General features: G+C 41.5%; 1 protein-coding gene across 26 annotated transcripts in view; it reads left to right on the forward strand.

Moving 5' to 3' along the window:
- Window positions 1-19,703, forward strand: part of lrrfip2 (leucine rich repeat (in FLII) interacting protein 2) — a 210,193-nt gene that overhangs the window by 92,306 nt on the left and 98,184 nt on the right. For 12 of the 26 annotated variants that reach the window (XM_041189812.1, XM_041189811.1, XM_041189816.1 and 9 more), the window contains one exon: window positions 3,896-3,955. The exons of 13 other annotated variants lie outside the window; for them this stretch is intronic. In XM_041189812.1, coding sequence (XP_041045746.1) covers window positions 3,896-3,955 — 60 coding nt within the window. Of the gene's footprint in view, window positions 1-3,895; window positions 3,956-19,478; window positions 19,644-19,703 lie in introns of those variants that run through there. One more of the 26 variants, XM_041189828.1, reaches the window with a different exon arrangement.

Consider the following 19,703-nt stretch of genomic DNA (forward strand, 5'->3'; position numbering starts at 1 on the left):
TGCCCAGTCCAACTGCAAGCAAATAGCTAGGAATGATAGTAAATAAATTAGCATTTGTGAATGTATGTTTACAGTTCAAAAAAATGCAGCAGTGCCATATGCCAACCAGGTTCCCAAAAAGGTCATTAAAATTTAGTTAATACGTTTACAGAAATGGAAAGATAATGAATGATAAAAAAGAGGCAAACAAGATATAGAACAAGAGAAATATGTTTGTGACAGAGTGTAAACAAACAGAAAAAAAGAGTTAGAGTGGGACATGGTTTAAAAGTAGTTTTTATTACATTTCTCTGTAGAAATAGCATTTGGCCATAAATGTAATTTTAGCACTAATTATTGTAATATATTGCTCTCTACTGTAAAATGTGGCACTGTGAAGAGTGTAAAAGTTATGATTTCCCAAAAAACATTTTGTGTTGCAAGTCTTTATATCCCAAAGATAAAATTCTGTCCATATGTCTTGCATGAGCTTAGTAAAGATAGCCAAGACTGAAGCATTGTCACATGAAACAATTGAGCTTCTGTTTTCCTGCTGACGATTCATTTTACCTGATTTGTGTCTGCCACTTTTTTTCTTCCATCTTCAATTGCTTGTCCTGTAGAAGGGTATCAGAAGAAGACCTAATGAATGAAAGGGCTTGAGTCGAGAACAAGATTATGTAGATCTACTTGTACTGTAAACTTAATTCCCACATCAAGAGACTGTGGCTTTCAAAAATGAACTTTTGAGAAGTTCAAGTGTTTTTAATATATAATTATTTGTCAATTGTGTTTCACACCATTTTCTTCCCTTTGAGATAGTTGGTCAATTTCTAAAACCTGGATTAGTTCATTGAACGCATGCCTGATACAGCAATTGATGTTTCACAGAAATTAGTATTACTTAACACCAAATGACTGGCTTATTCTCCATGTGAAAGAATTAGTTTTGTGGGCAACTGTGCAGTGCATGAAGTCTGGAAATTGTTGGGAATCACAGGCATAAACACACGTTGCACATCACCACAACGTTACAGAGAGATAAAGGTATCAGTTCGCAAACCCTGCCACTGCTTCTGGAGTCACTCAATGTCCCTTACAAGCTTGGAAAACAAGAGTTTTTTGTTGCCTTGTGTGTTACAATTGAGAACATTATTCCGTTTCTTACAAAGTCCCTGCTTTTGTGTCCAACCAATGAGCGAAGCATAGTTAATGCAGTCCTTTTGCTCAGCTTGCTTTGCCTGGAAACCACGGCAAACACTCTTTCTAATAAATTGCCTTAACTATTTCTCTGAAGAATTTTATTTTTGATCGTTCACAGTTAGGTATAATCAACTGGGTGTGGCATCAAGGCACACTAGCAAAACTAGAATCAGTGAGAATCGGGTAGAATTCTATGTTGGTTGGAGTCATACCTAGCACAAAAGAAGATGGTTGTGGTTGTTGCAAGTCAGTTATCTCCATTCCAGGACACAACTCTAGGGGTTCCTCAAGGTAGTGTCCTTGGCCCAACCATCTTCAGCTGTGTCATCAATCACCTTCCTTTCATCATAAGGCCAGAAGTGGGGATGTTCGCTGATGATCGCAAATGGTGTTGAACATTGTGCAACTCCTCAGATACTTAAGCAGTCCATATCCAAACGCAGCAAGACCTGGACAATATCCAGGCTTTGGCTGACAAGTGGCAAGTGACATTTGCACCACACAAGTACCAGTCAACTACCATCTCCAGCAGGAGAGAATCTAACCATCGCCTCTTGACATTCAATGGCATTACAATTGCTAAACCCCCAACTATCAACACCTGGTCAACCATTGACCAGAAATTGAACTGGATGAGCCATATAAATACTGTGGCTACAAGAGCAGGCCAGAGGCTAGGAATCCTGCAGTGAGTAACTCAGCTCCTGACTCCCCAAGGCCTGTGTAGCATCTACAAGGTACAAGGCACAAGTCAGGAGTGTGCTGGAATACTCTCCAATTGCCTGGATGAGTGCAGCTCCAACAATGCTCAAGAAGCTTGACACCATCCAGGACAAAGCACCCTGCTGGACTGGCACCTCTTTGGCAAACATTCACTCCTTCCACCACTGATTTTGGCAGCAGTGTGCACCATCTCCAAGTAGCACTGCAGGAACTCACCAAGGCTCCTTAGTCTGCATATTCCTAACCCACAACTACTGCCGTCTACAAGGACAAGGGCACCAGACATGAGAACATACCACCTGTAAGTTCCCCTCCAAGCCACTCACCATCCTGACTTGGAACTATGTCACTGTTCCTTCACTGTTGCTAGGTCAAAATCCTGGAACTTCCTCCCTAACAGCACTGTATCGACACCACAGGGACTGCAGCAGTTCAAGAAGACAGATCACCACCACCTTCTCAATGGCAACTAGGGATGGGCAGTAAATGTTGGCCTAGCCCGTGACGCCCACATCCTGTGAATGAATGAAACAAAATCTGTCGTCTTATCTCTGCTTGCTTGGGGAAGGTGATTGGCATCCAAGGGATTGATATTCTGTCCTCTTAGGGCCACTAGGATTTCAGATGTATATTTCCATTATTTTCAGTGACAAATGGAAATCATGGGTGCACATGCATCACATTCTGATGGGCATTGCTGGGAGGTTTTTATGCCAAAAGTATAATTTTGTACAAATGTACTTTTAATGACTTTTTCCTTTAATTAACTCCTTAGTGCAGTTCAATATTATATTCTTCTGAAGATAGTTAATACAATTTGTTGTCTACTAATTAAAGAGATACATGAATAAAAAATACTAATATGCATAAAGAGTTTTGCGACTAGAATATCAATGCATTTGAAGTATCTAAATACTGCCACACTTTTTTTCACATGCAGGCAATTGGTAATGGTTCCCTCAATTTTCAAAGTTGGTTTCATGAGTGGAGCATATGATTGTGGTTGGCCACTTAGCCACTTGTTTAAAAACATTTGTCTCTAGGAGTTGCAAACATCCCATAACACACTTAAGAACATAAGAAATAGAAGCAGGAGTAGACCATACTCCAGCCTGCTGTGTCATTGAATATAATCATGGCTGATCCTCAGCTTCACCTCCACTTTTCCACCCACTCCTCCATATCCCATGATTCCCTGAGAGACCAAAAATCTGTCTATCTGAGCCTGAAATATATTCACTGATGGAGCATCCACAATCTCTGGAGTAAAGAACTGCAGAGATTCACAACCCCTTTGAGTGAAGAAATTTCTCCTCATCTTGGTCCTAAATGATTTGGCTCCTTATTCTGAGATAGTGCCCACATTTCTAGATTTCCTGGGAAAACAACCTCTCAGTATCTACCCTCTCAAGCCCTTTCAGAGCCTTGTATTTTTCAATGAGGTCACCTCTCATCCTTCGAAATTCCAGAGTCTTTAAGCTCCTTAGCCTCTCACCATAGCATAACCCTCTCATCCCAGGAATCAACCTTTATAAATCTTTGCTGTACTGCCTTGTATGCAAGTATATCATTCTTTAAATGTGGAGACCAAAACTGTGCACAGTACTCCAGGTGTGATCTCCCCAAATCTCTGCACAATTGTAGCAAGGCTTGTGCTTCAATCCCCTTGCAATTAAGGCCAACATGCCAGTTTGCCTTCTGAATTGCTTTCTGTACCTGCATGCCAACTTTACACTCAAGTCCCTCTGAGTATCAACATTTTCAATTCTTGCTAGTACTAAACTGGAAGACAGCAGAAGTTTAATAGCAGTTTGCTTAACACAGTTTTTGTTTTCTAAACTATGACTTCCTTCATGTGCCAAACATTTAAAACCTTCGCTGTGTGTGTAGGCTCAGAGAGAGATCTATATATGTTTTAAAGCAGAATTTTGGAGCAGCATGATAATCCGAGTATACATTCTCATTCTCACCTTGCTTATTCTTTTCAAAGCACTCCTCCTTTGATGTGGGTGTGTCTCACAGAAGCAGCTCAAGACGAAATTACTTTGTGGTTTGTAAAGTAGCAATCTGTGTTGATTATCTCTATAACTGATTGCATGTATTTAATAGTCTGCAAGGATAAGATGTTTGAAAATTGGTGTGTGGTTTCAATACAGATTGACTTTGCTGATCAGTAAATGCCCTTAAGAGTGAAGTATACTGCAGCTTTTCAAGATTGCTGCATGAGTACTTGTGATGTTCATCATGCTATGTGATAACTTATTACTGTTTAGTCAACTTTATTTTGCGTATGCCATTTTATTTATCAAAAGATACTTATCAAAGATACTTACACTGTCACTTTTTTTCCTATCTCTTCCTCCTGCCTCCAACGCAAATAAGTAAAAGTAATTAAATCCAGATACCATCAAAGTTCAAACTGCCTTTGAGTTTTCTTAAAAAAAAATCCTGAAGTCTTATCAGAGTCCATTTAGGAAAAGAAACTCCACATCCTTGATTTTCTGATCAACGTTTGTCTTCAAATGAGCTGGGGTACATGGGTCAGGATATCCAAGCTGGCCTATCATTTATTTTCTTTCAAACTTAAAGAAATATTTGCCTCGCTGATGGCATAATCACAGATACCATCTTGATCATGTCTCAAAGTTTTGGCAATTTTTAAAATGGTGACCCAGATGAACCAATGTTAATGTTTTAGGGCCTTAACCTGAATAACAATTTACTAATGTCCTAAATGGTACCCAGTTACTGTGCTAATGCTATGTCACATTTTTCAAAATGAGATATTTAATAAAAAAGATATGAGGGTTATATTTTGATGGATTAGCTCACAGTAAGCTTGCCTTAGAAACTTTGCTTGAAGCATTTATTTGACTGCCAGAGTTGTCTCCTCATTACCTTTTAAATTAGGTAGTTGAAAAGAATTATCATTCAGTTTTTAAACTTCATTTTGGTATCACCACATATGGATTGCAAAGACTTCCTAAATGTTAGTGTATGAAAATTATTGAATTATTGAAATTGAATATGAAAATTGATTTTAAATGCTTAAACCAGGATAGAGTCATAGTCATAGAATCAGAGAGGTCCACAGCACAGAAAAAGGCCTTTTGGCCCATTGAGTCTGCACCGATCAAACAAGTACCTAACTATTCTAATCCCCCTTTCCAGTACTAGGCCCATACCTTGCATGCCATGACATTGCAAGTGCACATCCAAATACTTCTTAAATGTTGAGGGTTTCTGCCTCTATCACCCTTTCAGACAGTGAGTTCCAGATTCCCACCACTCTCTGGTGAAAAAATTCTTCCTCACAATCCCCTCTAAACCTCCTCCCCCTTACCTTAAATCTATGCCCCCTGGTTATTGATCTCTCCACCAAGGGGAAAAGTTCCTTCCTGTTTACCCTATCTATGCCCCTCATAATTTTATACACCTCAATCATGTCCTCCCTCAATTTTTTCTGCTCCATAGATAATAACCCCAGTCTATCCAATCTCTCCTCATAACTAAACTCTCCAGCCCAGGCAACATCATGGTAAACCTCCTCTGTACTCCCTCTAGTGCAATCACATCCTCCTTATAATGCGGATTCCAGAACTGCATGCAATATTCTAGCTGTGGCCTAACCAGTGTTTTATACGGTTCCAGCATAACATCCCTGCTCTTATATTCAATGCCTCTGCTAATAAAGGCAAGTATCCCATATGCCTTCTTAACCGCCTTATCTACCTGTCCCGCTACCTTAAGGGACCAGTGGATATGCACACCAAGGTCCCTTTGATCCTCGGTACTTTCCAGGGTCCTACCATTTATCATGTATTCCCGTGCCTTTATTTGCCCTGCCCAAGTGCATGACCTCGCACTTAACCCAGATTAAGTTCTGTTTATCATGATCAGCCCATCTGACCAGCCTGTCTATATCCTCCTGTAATCTAAGGCTATCCTCCTCACTATTTACACCCCACCAATTTTCGTGTCATCCGCAAACTTACTGATCAACCCACTGGACACAGGCATCCAGTCACAAAAACACCTTTCAACCATCACCCTCTGCTTCCAGCCACTCAGCCAATTCTGGATCCAATTTGCCAAGTTGCCTTGGATCCCATGGGCTCTTACCTTCGTTATCAGTCTCCCATGCGGGACCTTTATCAAAAGCCTTGCTGAAGTCCAAGTAGACTACGTCAAATGCATTGTCGCCATCTACGCACCTGGTCACCTCTTTGAAAAATTCAGTCAAATTGGTCAGACATGATCTCCCCCTAACAAAACCATGTTGACTGTCCTTGATTAATCCCTGCCTCTCCAACTATAGATTAATTCTGCCCCTCAGAATTGCTTCCAATAGTTTCCCCACCACTGAGGTTAGATTGACTGGCCTGTAGTTCCCTGGTTTTTCCCTTCCTCCCTCCTTGAACAACGGTACCACATTGGCTGTTCTCCAGTCCTCTGGTACCTCTCCTGTGGCCAGAGGGGTATTGAAAATTATTGCCAGCACCCCTGTTATCTCTCCCCCCCCCCCCCAAACCTCACTCAACAGCCTGGGATACATTTCGTCTGCGCCTGGAGATTACCTACTTTCAAGTCTGCCAGACCACTTAGAACCTCCTCCCTTTCTATGCTAATTTCTTTAATTCTATTACAGCCCTTCTGCCTGATTTCCAGACCCATGTCGTCCCTCTCACTTGTGAGCACTGACATAAAGTATTCATTTAGAACCCTTCTGGCTCCACACACACATTACCAGTATGGTCCTTAATGGGTCCTACTCTTTCCCTAGTTATCCTCTTACTTTTAATGTACTTGTAAAATAACTTTGGATTTTCCTTTATTTTACCTGCCGATGTTTTTTCATGCCCCCTTTTTGCTCTCCTAATTTCCTTTTTAAGTCGCCCCCCCCCACACGTTCTATACTTCTCTAGGGCTTCTGCTGTTTTGAGCCCTCAGTATCTGCCATAAGCCTCCCTTTTTCTCTTTACCCAATCCTGTATATTCCTCAACACCCAGGGTTCCCTGGATTCGTTGGTCCCACTCTTTGTCTTTACTGGAATATGTTAGCCCTGTACCCACCCTATTTCCTTCTTGAATGAGTCCCACTGCTCTGACGCAGATTTACCTAAAAGTAGCTGCTCCTAGTCCACTCTGGCCAAATCATATCTGATCTTACTAAAATCAGCTTTCCCCCCAATTTAGAACTCTGTTTTCCGGCCCATCCTTTTCCTTTTCCATAACAACCTTCAATCTAACGGAGTTATGATCACTGTCTGCAAAATGCTCCCCCATTTAGACCTCCACTGCTTCATTCCTTAAAATTAAGTCCAGGACTGCCCCCTCTCTTGTAGGACCTTCTATGTACTGGCTTATAAAGCTCTCCTGGATGCATTTTAAGAATTCCGCTCCCTCTAAACCTATGACTAACCCAGTTAATGTTGGGGAAGTTGAAATCCCCCACAATCACTACCCTATTATTTTTATACTTCTCTGAAATTTGCCTCCATACCTGCTCTTCTATTTCTATCTAACTGGGGACTTATCATACACTCTCAGCAATGTGATTACTCCTTTTTTGTTTTTCAGTTCTACCCACATGGCTTCATTTGAGGACCCTTCTAAGATGCCAACCCTCCTTACTGCTGTAATTGATTCCTTGATCAATATTGCGATACCCCCTCCCCCTTTACCTCCTTCCCTGTCTCGCCTGAAGACCCTTTATCCTGGAGTATTGAGCTGCCAGCCCTGCCCCTCTCTCAACCATGTCTCTGTGACAGCAATGACATCATACTTCCATGTGCTAATTTGTGCCCTCAACTCATCTGCCTTATTTGTCAGACCCCTTGCGTTAAAATAAATACCATCCAACTTTGCCAAACTCCCTTGTGCTTTAACTGGCCAATAATTTCTATGTTTTCCAGACTCACTCACTCTTCTAATTTTGGCTGTGCATCTCCCCCTGGTGTTCCTCCTCTCAGGATCCCACCGCCCTGCCAAGTTAGCACTCCCCAATAGCACTCGCAAACCTCCCCGCAAGGATGTTGGCCCCATTCTGGTTCAGGTGCAACCCGTCCACCTTGTACAGGTCCCAACACCCCCAGAAATGGTCCCAATGTCCCAGAAATCGAAAGCCCTCCCTCCTGCACCATCTCTCCAGCCACAAATTCATCTGGACTCACCTCCTATTTCTATATTCACTAGTGCGTGGCACTGGAATTAATCCAGCAACTACTACATTTGAGGTCCTGTTTTTTAATCTGCTTCCTAGCTCCCTAAATTCTGCTTGCAGGACCTCATCCCTCTTTCTACCTATGTCTTTGGTACCAATATATCCCACGATCTCTGCCTGTTTGCCCTCCTCCTTTAGAATGGCCTGCAGCTGTTCAGTGACATCCTTGACCCTGGCATCGGGGAGGCAACATACCATCCTGGAGTCACGTCTATGGCCGCAGAAACGCCTGTCTGTTCCCCTTACTATTGTGCCTCCTCCCACTATTGCTCTTCCCCTCTTTTTTCTCCCCCCCCCCCCCCCACCCTGTGCAGCTGAGCCACTCACAGTGCCATGAGCATGGCTGCACTCCCCAGAGGAACCGTCACTCTCATCATTTTCCAACACAGAAAAACGGTTCTCGAGCGAGATGCACCTTGGGGATTTCCTGACTATCTGGCTGACACCTTTCTTCTGATTGGTCATCCATTCTATCCCTGTCTGCACTTCCATAAGCTGTGGGGTGACCATGTCTAAAAACGTGCTATCCACGAAACTCTCAGCCTCGCGGATGCACTTCAGTGCCACCAGCTACTGCTCAAGCTCCGAACCTCGGAGTTCAAGTAGTTGCAGCTAGTGGCACATCCTACACACATAGTCGGTCAGCGCACAAGGAGCGTCCAGGACTTCCCACATGTTGCAGGCGGTACATAACACGGGACTAAGCTGCTCTGCCATGCACCTAGTCGAAAAAGAAATCTTTAAGTTAAATACAGTAAAAAAAAGTTAAATTATTTAAGTACCTTAAATAAAAACTAGAAATCTTACCTTTCCTTAGCTTAATCTATTTTAACTGGGAGAAAAACACTTAGCCACTACTCACCAATTAGTTCTCACCTTTGTGCTGACATCACTTTTTGAAACTTCCCTGCACTTGCGCTGGTTCTGATCTCTCCGCCGCTCTCTCGCGCTGCCTTGTGATGTCACTCTTGTCTATGATCTGACCTCTTGACTTCAGAATGTTTCTTTTTTGGTAGAATATTGTGATTGTAAATCACTTGTGTCATCTGCTCAGTCATTTACACTACACCTTTCCACCATAACTTAGACATATCTTAAAACCTACTTTGACTAAGCTAAAAGCTGAAGAGCCCAGGGAGCAAGTGATTGTTGGCAGAGTTTAATGTCACTTAGGGCTTAGAGCATCAGCACTCCTGTGTTCCTGAGAGGAAGGCAAGTTAGTGCATTGGCACGTCCACTGAAACTCTAGATTTCTTGTTTTCTGGCTGGCAACCCTGGAATTTGCTTTGCTGGCTTGGCCTCACTCACTGCCCCATAACGAGATGCCAAAGTTGAGTGTAGATGCCATTGTAGACTATCTCCTAAACAATTCAAAGGCAATGATTACAATTGGAAACAAGCTGGGTGAGTGCTAGGTATTTTCTCCACAAAAAGTGTCTCCATGCACAACTACCGAAGAGGTCAACACAGTGCTGACAGCCATGCTGTCTGGGACAGCGCCTACCCAGAATTCCTCAAGGAGTAGGGCCCAAATGGACAGATTGGCTTGCCAGACTCACCTCCAACATTCTTGACACTACAATAATTCTGGAAGCCTGGCACCATTCCAAAGTCATTGCCATGTTAAAGTCAGGCAAACTAGTCCATGTTTCCAAGAAATGCTGCCTCATTATACTTCTATCTTCAGTCTACAAAGTGGTCAAGTGGCTAGCCTTAACCACATAAAACCCATTTTGGAATCCCACCCCACCAGCTCCCAACAAATGTCGTACCAAAGGACCGAGTGGGCTTCAGTAAAAGGTCTGGATCCTTGCACTCATTGCCAATATTGGGGAAGGGTTCCAGAAACAGGGGGAGACTTGCAACTATCTTCATAGACTTGTCATCAACATACAATATTGTCTGGCATTAAGGCCTGCTATGTTTTCAATAATCATTCAATGCTGCAAAACTCTTCGGCTTACCAATACTTTAACAAGCAGTCCGTTGTAAGTTGCATGTTTATCTTGGTATGAAGACCGGCTGAACATATGCATTCAACATGACCTGCCATTGGGTTGAGTGCTTGCACTGGCCTTTTCCAACATCTACATGATGGGCATGCCCAGAGGAACCATCACTCTCACTGTTTTCCAAAACAGAAAAATGGGTCTGGGGACAGAATGGTTCATCTATGTTGTTGCATAGCATGCAGTATCATTTTGTCATCTCAGGAGGCAACCGACTGGAAAGCCAAGCTAATCATCCTATTAAAAGCTTTTCTTATTATATGAAGGTAGCAACGCTGCATTGTGTTGGGACATGTTACTGCATGGGTCGGTTGGTCAAAATCCTGGAACTCCTTCCCCACCAGCACTGTGGGTGTACCTACACCACATGGACTGTAGCAATTCAAGAAAGCAGCTCACCATCACCTTCCCAAGGGCAACTTGGGATGGGCAATAAATGTTGGCCGAGCCAGTGACACCCACATCCCATGAATGGATAAAAAAAAAATGCTAAAGCAGGCATCAATGTTAGAAGAAGCAAGTAGGATTCTTGCAAGCTACTTCTGACCTACCATTTCCACCCAAATCCAGACAAGGCAGTTGTGTCAGCGTTCCATCTGAACAATAACATCACTGGGAAAGAACTTAAACTTGGGTGACTTATCCATGACCACGACCCAAAATATCTGAGTGTTGCCCTGGATGGGATCTGTTGGCCCCCATCTCAACAACACCAGCCAAAAAGTAAAAACCAGGATGAACCTGGTAAGATCTGTGGGAAGCACCTCATTTCTCCACTTGCTGTCTGAGGAGGTGATCAACTGGAAAGCCAAGCTGATCACCCCATTAAAAGCTTTTCCCATTATGTGAAAGTAGTAGTGCCACATACTGCCTTGGGACATCTTACAGCACTAAAGGTGTGATATAAATACAAATTGCTGCTCAAAATCCCAAGCTAGGTTTCAAGTCGCAAGGTAAGTAAAAGACCTGATATCTTTCTTACTCCCTCAGCAGTAACTTCATATCTACACGTCCCATTTGGCTTATTTTGCTATTATAGTACATGGAGGTGGAATAATGATTACAACCCATCTCTTAGTATTGAAAAGCATAAAAGATGTTTTGATGTTTACACATTTAAAACCTTTGATAGCTCCACTTCTAAGTATTAACACATTTTTTAAAAAGCTGTAATATTGAGTGGTCATTGCGGTTTTTGTGCATTTTTATATTGCATTATGTCTACGGTTTTTTTGTATAATGTCAGCTTTGAAAAATAAATTGCTTTTTCCCCTTGGTGGTTTACTGTGGCATTGAGACGATCAAGAGTTGAACAGTGGCAGACCAGCTTCAATTTTAAACAGAACCCTGAGTGCCTCTGTGGTCACCAAGGGAATAATGAAGAAGTTGTATAGCATGGAGCTAAACAAATCAATTGTGTTGAGCTGGCTGACCTGGAGGGGAAGGTTACCACAAGTTATTTACTCTGCTGGGGAGTGGAGTCAGCCATTGAGTCCTGTACTGTAATTGAGTCTCTGCCCTTAGCATTACCCATAGCTAATTACCCTGCTTTGACGATGTTTCCCAGATGTCAGTATTAGATTTTTTTTCAAAAGTGCCCATCTGAGCAGAACAGTGGAGGACTCCTGGCACCTATCAATATTTCTGTGGATCAGTATCTGAGAATGAGTCACTGTTTTAAAGGGGAAAAGAGACAAAAGTAACTTTGTTTTTAAATTGGTTATAATTATTAAAGACTGAATAACACAGTTATTTAATCTAACTGGAAGTACTGGTACAAGATACTTACCCTGAATCTAAAATACTTGGTTAGTTGCACAGTTGATGAATTTAGTCGGTAGTTAGTAGAGCAGTCTGTTGGCATCACCCATCACATCCTTTCCTCAGTTTCCTTAATGCCAGGCTTTGTGCCCTCACTCAGTGTGATAAAGGATGTTATCTTCATCTTTTGATTTGAACTGAGGAGTTCAGCAAGTACATCTTGGGACAGGATTTTTGTGCTTTTCCCTGTGCCACTGACTTCGACTTAGAACCTGTGTCAGAAAGATGATAGAGGTTGGAAGGAACAGAATACTCTATAGTAAACCAAATATTATATCTGGAGAATTTTCTGATCTGTGTATTATGGCACAGTCGATGGTAAATGCTGAGCTGCTCAAATCCCAAAGGGATTTCAAAAGTTGTGGTGGAAATCACAATTATCACAACTGTTTTGCAATTTGTATAAATTTCAAGAGACATGCCTTGAATTCAGTAGTAATAAGGCCACCAAGTCTTATAGGCCTCTTACAAAACTAAATTAAACCTTCATTAATGCAAGAAATGATTTTGAGCACACACACAAACCTACAAATTATGACAATGTAACTTCTAAATCACCTAGTTCTTCTAACTCCCAGTTACACTTTGGTTAAGGTGACAGTAAGACACACAGGTTTTAAAAGACCCAGGCAAAGAAACACAATATCCTTAACAATCCAATTCAAAGTGAGTTTTCTTAACTTCAGTTCTTTGTAGACAGCAGCTTAAGACTTCGATGCTGAAGGCTTTTCACATTTGTTTAGATCCTAGAATGCCTTTCCTTTTCCACAGCCTTCTCCCCTTTATCCATATTTTATCTTTTGAATGCAAATTCCCATTGTTTTACCATGTCTTTGGACTTTACCTTTCTGATAATAAAAATCTCTCATAGTACCAATTTTACCAGTAATCTTTGGGAAAAATAAACACTGTTTCTTAACTTCTCCTAGCTAGGTGTAATATTTCACCCCCCACCCTTTTGAATTCAGTCTAGTGTGTTTTTTTAATAATGCAGATGTTCCTTTTACACCTATGTTTACCTACTTAACATTTCAAACCTAGCTTATCTTTTGTTACATCAAAGCCTTCAGACCAGCTGCCTTTCATTCAATTAAGTCTCTCTCTCTCTCTCACACACACACACACACACACACACACACACACACACACACACACACACACACACACACACACATATATATATACCCCACTGTTACTCGACTTTACAATAAATTCCAATAAAATTGGGAATTATTATATCTTCCTGACAGTGTGTTACTGTGTGACACCATTAAGTAAATACATAATTTGTTGAAGTAATTTATTAGTCAGGTTTCTTGTGGGGAATTTGGTTCTACTTGATGAATTGTACAAAGCTACAATATGAAAAACTCTTCACTGCCTTCTAACAAATTTGAGTCCATGATATGATAACTGTGTGTGGATTCAAATATTATTGAGAAGCCTGAAGCAAAAAAGTGTGCTACCTAGTTATTAGTCAGGTGCAGTTTATTCATATCAAAAATTTAGTTTGGAAAGATAGCTGCTTCCCAGTGAACTGCATGTTGTAATTTTTGGCGCATAATTCAGGTTCTAACTGATAAATGTTTGGTTTTTAGGGAAGCAGATGTGAGAACACTTGATTTTGATATCCTGACATATATGTCAAGGAAACAGATGAATCCTTCAGCCCCTGGCTTAACTCAGTTTGGACCTGTCTGAGGTTTCGGACAAAGTTTAAGCCTGGGAGTCGATGATGTCTGATCTAAGCTCACCACACGACCTTGTATTAACAGTTTGGATTGAACATTAATTTCCTTCACCAGTCCACAATTAGGATCCTCAAAAGTTAATAAGTGCATCAATTAACTACCTTTTTGAAACATTGAAGAAGTTAGCTAAGGTTCTTGGGAATGGTGGGGTCAATTAGGAACAAAAATAGAGATCAATTGTTGGAGGCAGGAGACATGTATAAGGTACAAAATGAGCACTTTGCAATGCTATTTACCAAGGAAGAGGACTTCATCAAAGCAATGTGGTTGCCAGGATTTTTTTTTTCTGCTTCCCTTTATTATTGACCTTGTCAAAGGCCTTGCCAGTTGAACAAAGGCACAGTAGAGTCCCGTCTGTTCTTTGTGGGTTTTCTTGTATTTGCCAAAGGGTGAAGATCATGCTGCAAGTGCCTCTGCCTTGCCTGAACCTACTTTTGACTTTCTGGCAATTCACACTCTGCTGTGTGGCTTACCAGCCTGAGTCAGACTTTGAACCTTAGCAGTTACCACAAGTAAGTGGTGAGATCCCCCTATGATTGTCTCACAGATTTTTGTCCTTGTCATTTTGTGCAAGTTGAACAATCATGGCAATCTTGAACTCCTGGGGAATAGTTTGTTGTTCCCATATTCTGCTGGGATATTGGATGTGATTAAAAATAGAGGAATTACTGGAAAGGTGGCAGTATTAAAATAGGCCATCTGGATTGGATAGAATGCATCCTTGGTTGCTTAAGGAAGTGGGGGTAGAAATTGTGGTACAGCTGGCTACAATCTTCCCATTCTTCTGCGAAACAGAGGATTGGAGATTGCAAACAATAAATCCTGATTTATTAAGGGAAACTTAAGTTTTATGACGAGATAACCACAAAGGTGGATGAGGACCATGCATGTGCATATGGACTTATGGTGATGTATCACATATTGGGCTTGTTGGCAAAATTGAAACCCAAGGAATAAAATGGACAGTAGCACAATGGCCACAAAGCTGACTAAGGGATAGAAAACAGCACATTATGGTGAAAGGCTGCTTTTTTTGAGCTGAGTACACTGGATCACTGAGCATAAGTTGACCTTTCCTCCAGAAATGGGCCAATTTGTACACAGAATATGAAATGTGAACCGTTGTTGCTATTTTGAAGTAAGGGGAGAAAAAAAACTTAGTAATTCAAATTAAATCAGTGTGACACGCTTTGAGGGTGAAATATTTCTACAATCACTATTGTTTTTAAAAACATTCAAATTCATTATCTTTAGCATGGGACACAGAGTTCGTCAAATTCATTCAGTCACTGGCTATGGCATCATTGGATGCCACTGTGGATCAGATTTGGGTGCTTTGGTTTCAGAATCATGTCTCAACAACAAATCATCATCATCATCTCCATTCAATGAATTAGATATTCTGCATTTTTTAAAAACAATTTGATGACGGTTTGTGCATTAATAGCATCCCGTGATTTGATGGCGAAACCACAAAACATCAGGCAGGGTAGCATGCCTATTTCCATTCTTTGTGAAGGTTATTGCTCCATCAACCATCCATCTATTCATTCAAAGCAAACATGATCCTTGAATGGCTTGTTGAGGCACACAACCAAAAGTTGAATTATGGATGTTAGCCGCAATGGTATACTTGCAAAATGGATGTTATTTCTTAGCTGCCCCTCTTGATTTCATCGGTTATATGGGATCTGAACATGCTGAATATGTCACACATTTGGCTGCATTCTCTGCAAAGGCCACACATTATCAATCCACAACTTCACTCTATCCTCATCTGTCCATCTCCTGTCATCAACATGCACAAAAGTTCCTGCAGGGACTTTGATTTTCAGCATGGTTTTACATTTGAAAACTACCATAGGCTTTAATTTTGCTCCGTCGGCTAGTACACGTTCTGAATCTTATCTTCTCAAGTTCTCTGGTTTTCACTAGAACTAGTTTTTTTATTTCATCATCCATGGGATGTGGGTGTCACTGGCTAGGCCACCATTTATTGTTCATCCCTAATTGCCCATCAGAAGGTGATGATGAGCTGCCTTCTTGAACTGCTGCAGTCCATACGGTGTAGGTACACCCACAGTGCTGTCAGGAACGGAGTTCCAGGATTTTGAACCAGTGACAGTAAAGGAGTGCCAATATAGTTCCAAGTCAGAATGGTGTGTAACTTGGAGGGGAGCTTCCAGGTGATGCTGTTCCCATGCGCCTGCTGCCCTTGTCCTAGGTGTTAGAGGTTGTAGGTTTAAAAGGTGCTATTGAAGGGCCCTTGGTGAGTTTCTGTAGTGCGTTTAGTAGATTGTGCACATTGCTGTTGCTGTACGTCACTGGTGGAGGGAGTGAATGTTTGTGGATGGGGTGCCAATCAAGCGGGCTGCTTTGTTCTGGATGGTGTTGAGCTTCTTGAGTGTTGTGCGAGCTGCACTCATCCAGGCAGGTGGAGAATATTCCATCACACTTCTGACGTGTGCCTTGGAGATGGTGGAAAGGTTTTGTGCTAGGTATGACTCCAATCAGTGGAGCATTTTGCCCCTGATTCTCATTGACTTCAGTTTTGCTAGGGTTACTTATTGTCACATTCAGTTAAATGTTGCCTTGATGTCAAGGGCAATCGCTCTCACCTCGCCTCAGGAGTTAAGCTTTTTTTTCCATATTTAGACCAAAACTGTAATGAGGTCAGGAGCTCAATGGCTCTGCAGAATCCAAACAGAGCGTCAGTGAGCAGGCTATTGCTGAGTAAGGATAGCACTTGATAGATCTGTTGACCGCACCTTCCATAACTTTACTTATTTTGAACTATTTTTGAACATTTCCACTTCATAGTTCAGCTGCTGGACATTGCACAATTCATGGGTTGTTACATCTATGTTGCCGTGTGACATAACGGGTATTTTTGTCTTGCAATTCTGATGAATCGCTGGAAACTTACACATTTTGGCATTGAGGTATTTTGGTAGTCTAAGTAATTTTTGGCCTTCTGCAACAGTAGAAATTTTCATTCCATAATATGGTCAAACCAATATATCAAGATGAGGCCAGTGGCTGGTTCCTATTTTGATGGCGCACTTGGCCTTGCGGATTTTCTTTGCTGGGGTGGGAATTCCTTGTCCTTCTATTTTTGCACCAGTTTTTCACTGACAAAATCCCTCATTGCAGGCCAGTTATTTGACAAGTTCACAGATGTTACAACTTGTAGCTTGAAACCATATGAGCATATGAATTAGCATCAGGAGTAGGCCACTCAGCCCCTCAGTCTGCTTGCCATTCAATAAGATCATGGCTAATCTGATTTTAACCTCAATTCCACATTCCCGCCTATCCCTGATAACCATTCATCCCCTTGCTTATCAGGAATCCACCTAGCTCTGCCTTAAAAGTAGTCAAAGACTCTGCTTCCACTGTCTTTTGAGGAAGAAAGTTCAAAGATTCATGATCCTCTGAGAGAAAAAAATTCCCTCATCTGTGTTTTAAATGGGCAACCACTTATTTTTAAACAGTGACCCCTAGTTCTAGATTCTCCCACAAGAAAAAACATCCTTTCCATATCCCCCTTGCTGAGACCCCTCAGGATCCTTTGTGTCAATCGAGTCACCTCTTACTCTTCAAAACTCCAGCAGATACAAACCTAGCCTGCCCAATCTTTCTTCATAAGGCAACCCTCCAATTCTAGATATTAGTCTAATAAATCTTCTCTGAACTGCTAACGTATTTACATCCTTTCTTAAATAAGGAGACCAATACTGTACACTGTACTGCAGATGTGGTCTCACCATTGCCCAGTATAACTAAAGCATAGCCCCCCTACTTGTGTATTCAATCACCTTGCAATAAACAATACCATTCTATTAGTTTTCCTAATTATTTGCTGTACCTGCGTACTAACTTTTTGCGATTCATGCTCTAGGACACCCATCTCAGAGCTCTGAAATCTCTCACTATTTAGATAATATGTATTATTATTTTCCCTGCCAAAAAGGACAATTTTACTTTTGCCCATATTATACTCCACTTGTAGGACCTTTGCCCACTCACTTAACCTATCTATGTCCCTTTGTGGCCGCCCTATGCCCTCTTCACAATTTGCTTTCCTGCCTATTTGCATCATCAGCAAATTTAGCAACCAAACCCCTTCATTCAAGTTATTTGTATAAATTGTAAAAAGTTGAGGCCCTAGCACTGATCCCTGTAGCTCACTACTATCATATCTTGCCAACCAGAAAAATACCCATTTATGCCTACCCTTTCTTTTCTGTTAGTTAGCCAATTTTCTATTCATGCCACTATGTTACCCCTTTCACCATGAGCTTTTATTTTAACCAATAACCTTTGTGGCACCTTATCAGAAGCCTTCTCAAGATCTAAGTACAGTACATCTACCAATTCTCCTTTAACAGCACGTGTAAATTCTTCAAAGAACTCCAATAAATTGGTTAAGCATGATTTCCCCCTCTCAAAACCATGTTGACTCTGTTTGATGACCTTGAATTTATCTTAGTGCCCTGCCATAACATCTTTAATAATAGCTTCTAACATTTTCCCTATGACAGATGTTAAGCTAACTGGCCTGCAGTTTCCTACTTTCTGTCTGTCTCCCTTTTTGAATAAAGGAGTTATGTTTGCCATTTTCCAATCTCATAGAACCTTCCCCAAATCTTGGAAAATGCAAACCAATGCATCAACACTCTCACTCGCCACTTCTTTTAAGACCCTAGGATGAATCAGGGCTTGGGGATTTGTCAGCCCTCAGCTCCAACAATTTGCTTAGTACTACTTCCCTGGTGATTCTACTTTTCCATAGATTCCCCCCCTCCATTCCATTTCCGGATTTACAGCTATTCTTGTGATGTTACTTGTATCCTCTGTGGTGAAGACCAGTGCAAAATACTTGTGCAATTCATCTGCTGTCTCCTTACTTATCATTATTCATTCCCCAGATTCACTTTCTGTAGGACCAGCACTTAGTTGGTTAATTCTTAATCTCTTAAACTAGCTTCGCATTCCATTCTTTTTGCTGGAGGACCCATTTCTATTCGTTGCTCACCATGTGTGGTCTGCACCTTGTGTATATGTCTTAAACCCCCACGCATCTTCTTGGCAACAGTATTGCCTGTTTGATCTGTTGTGTTCCTAGTCCAGACCCCAGGTTGTTGCTAAGATCCAGTTAGGGACTAATAAAGTTTGTTTAAAGTAGACGAAGTTTGAAATTCAAGACACTTGCTGATAGAACAAAGCCCCAAGATTCCAGGGGTTTTGAACAAACATAAAAAATAAACTTTGCTATGCAAGATCAGAACGACAAAACAAATTAGTATCTCTAACTCACTGCACAATAAATGGCAGATGCAACCAAGCCACAACACCTGGATATTTGAACAACCCAGGCGTCAGTAACACTGAGTCAACCAATCTCACTGAAGCCCCAACATTCTTATGAGGGGTTTCAGTCTTCACCTTCAAAGATCTTGCCTTGGGATTCTCTCCAGCCCTAATGACATCAATGACAGGCCACCTTGCAGGGCTTTGATCTTGTCTTGATATTTCGGTCCCCTGGATTCCTGACTATACACACAAGCACCAACTCACAAGCACAACCTCAGCTCTTGGGTCACACCGACTGGAGCTATGACTGCTCCAGAGGGGCACCTTTGCCTTCTTCCTGCTTTTAACTTAACTGGGACCTGTTCCTGTCCTTGTCTGGGATTTTTCTTTTGAGACTTCTCCCTGTCTCCCCTGCTCGCTGTGGCACTTATCTGCTACAGTGTTCTGCTCCTGGTCACATGAATTGAGTTTTTCACGCCATTTTTTTTGGACAGGCACCTGAGATCCAAAGAAAGTAAAAAGTGCAGAACTGCACATGTGCAGCCCTCTCCCCGTCTGCATAAAAGCTTCAAAGTCTGTTGGGGATTGAAGTTCCTGCCCTGCATTGTTAACTCTGAGGTAAGCTGTCTTTCATAACAGATCGCATACGCTGACTATAAGGCAAATAAAATATTAATT

This window comes from Carcharodon carcharias, chromosome 6 (assembly GCF_017639515.1).
Source record: "Carcharodon carcharias isolate sCarCar2 chromosome 6, sCarCar2.pri, whole genome shotgun sequence".
In the NCBI taxonomy this organism is placed as follows: Eukaryota; Metazoa; Chordata; class Chondrichthyes; order Lamniformes; family Lamnidae; genus Carcharodon; species Carcharodon carcharias.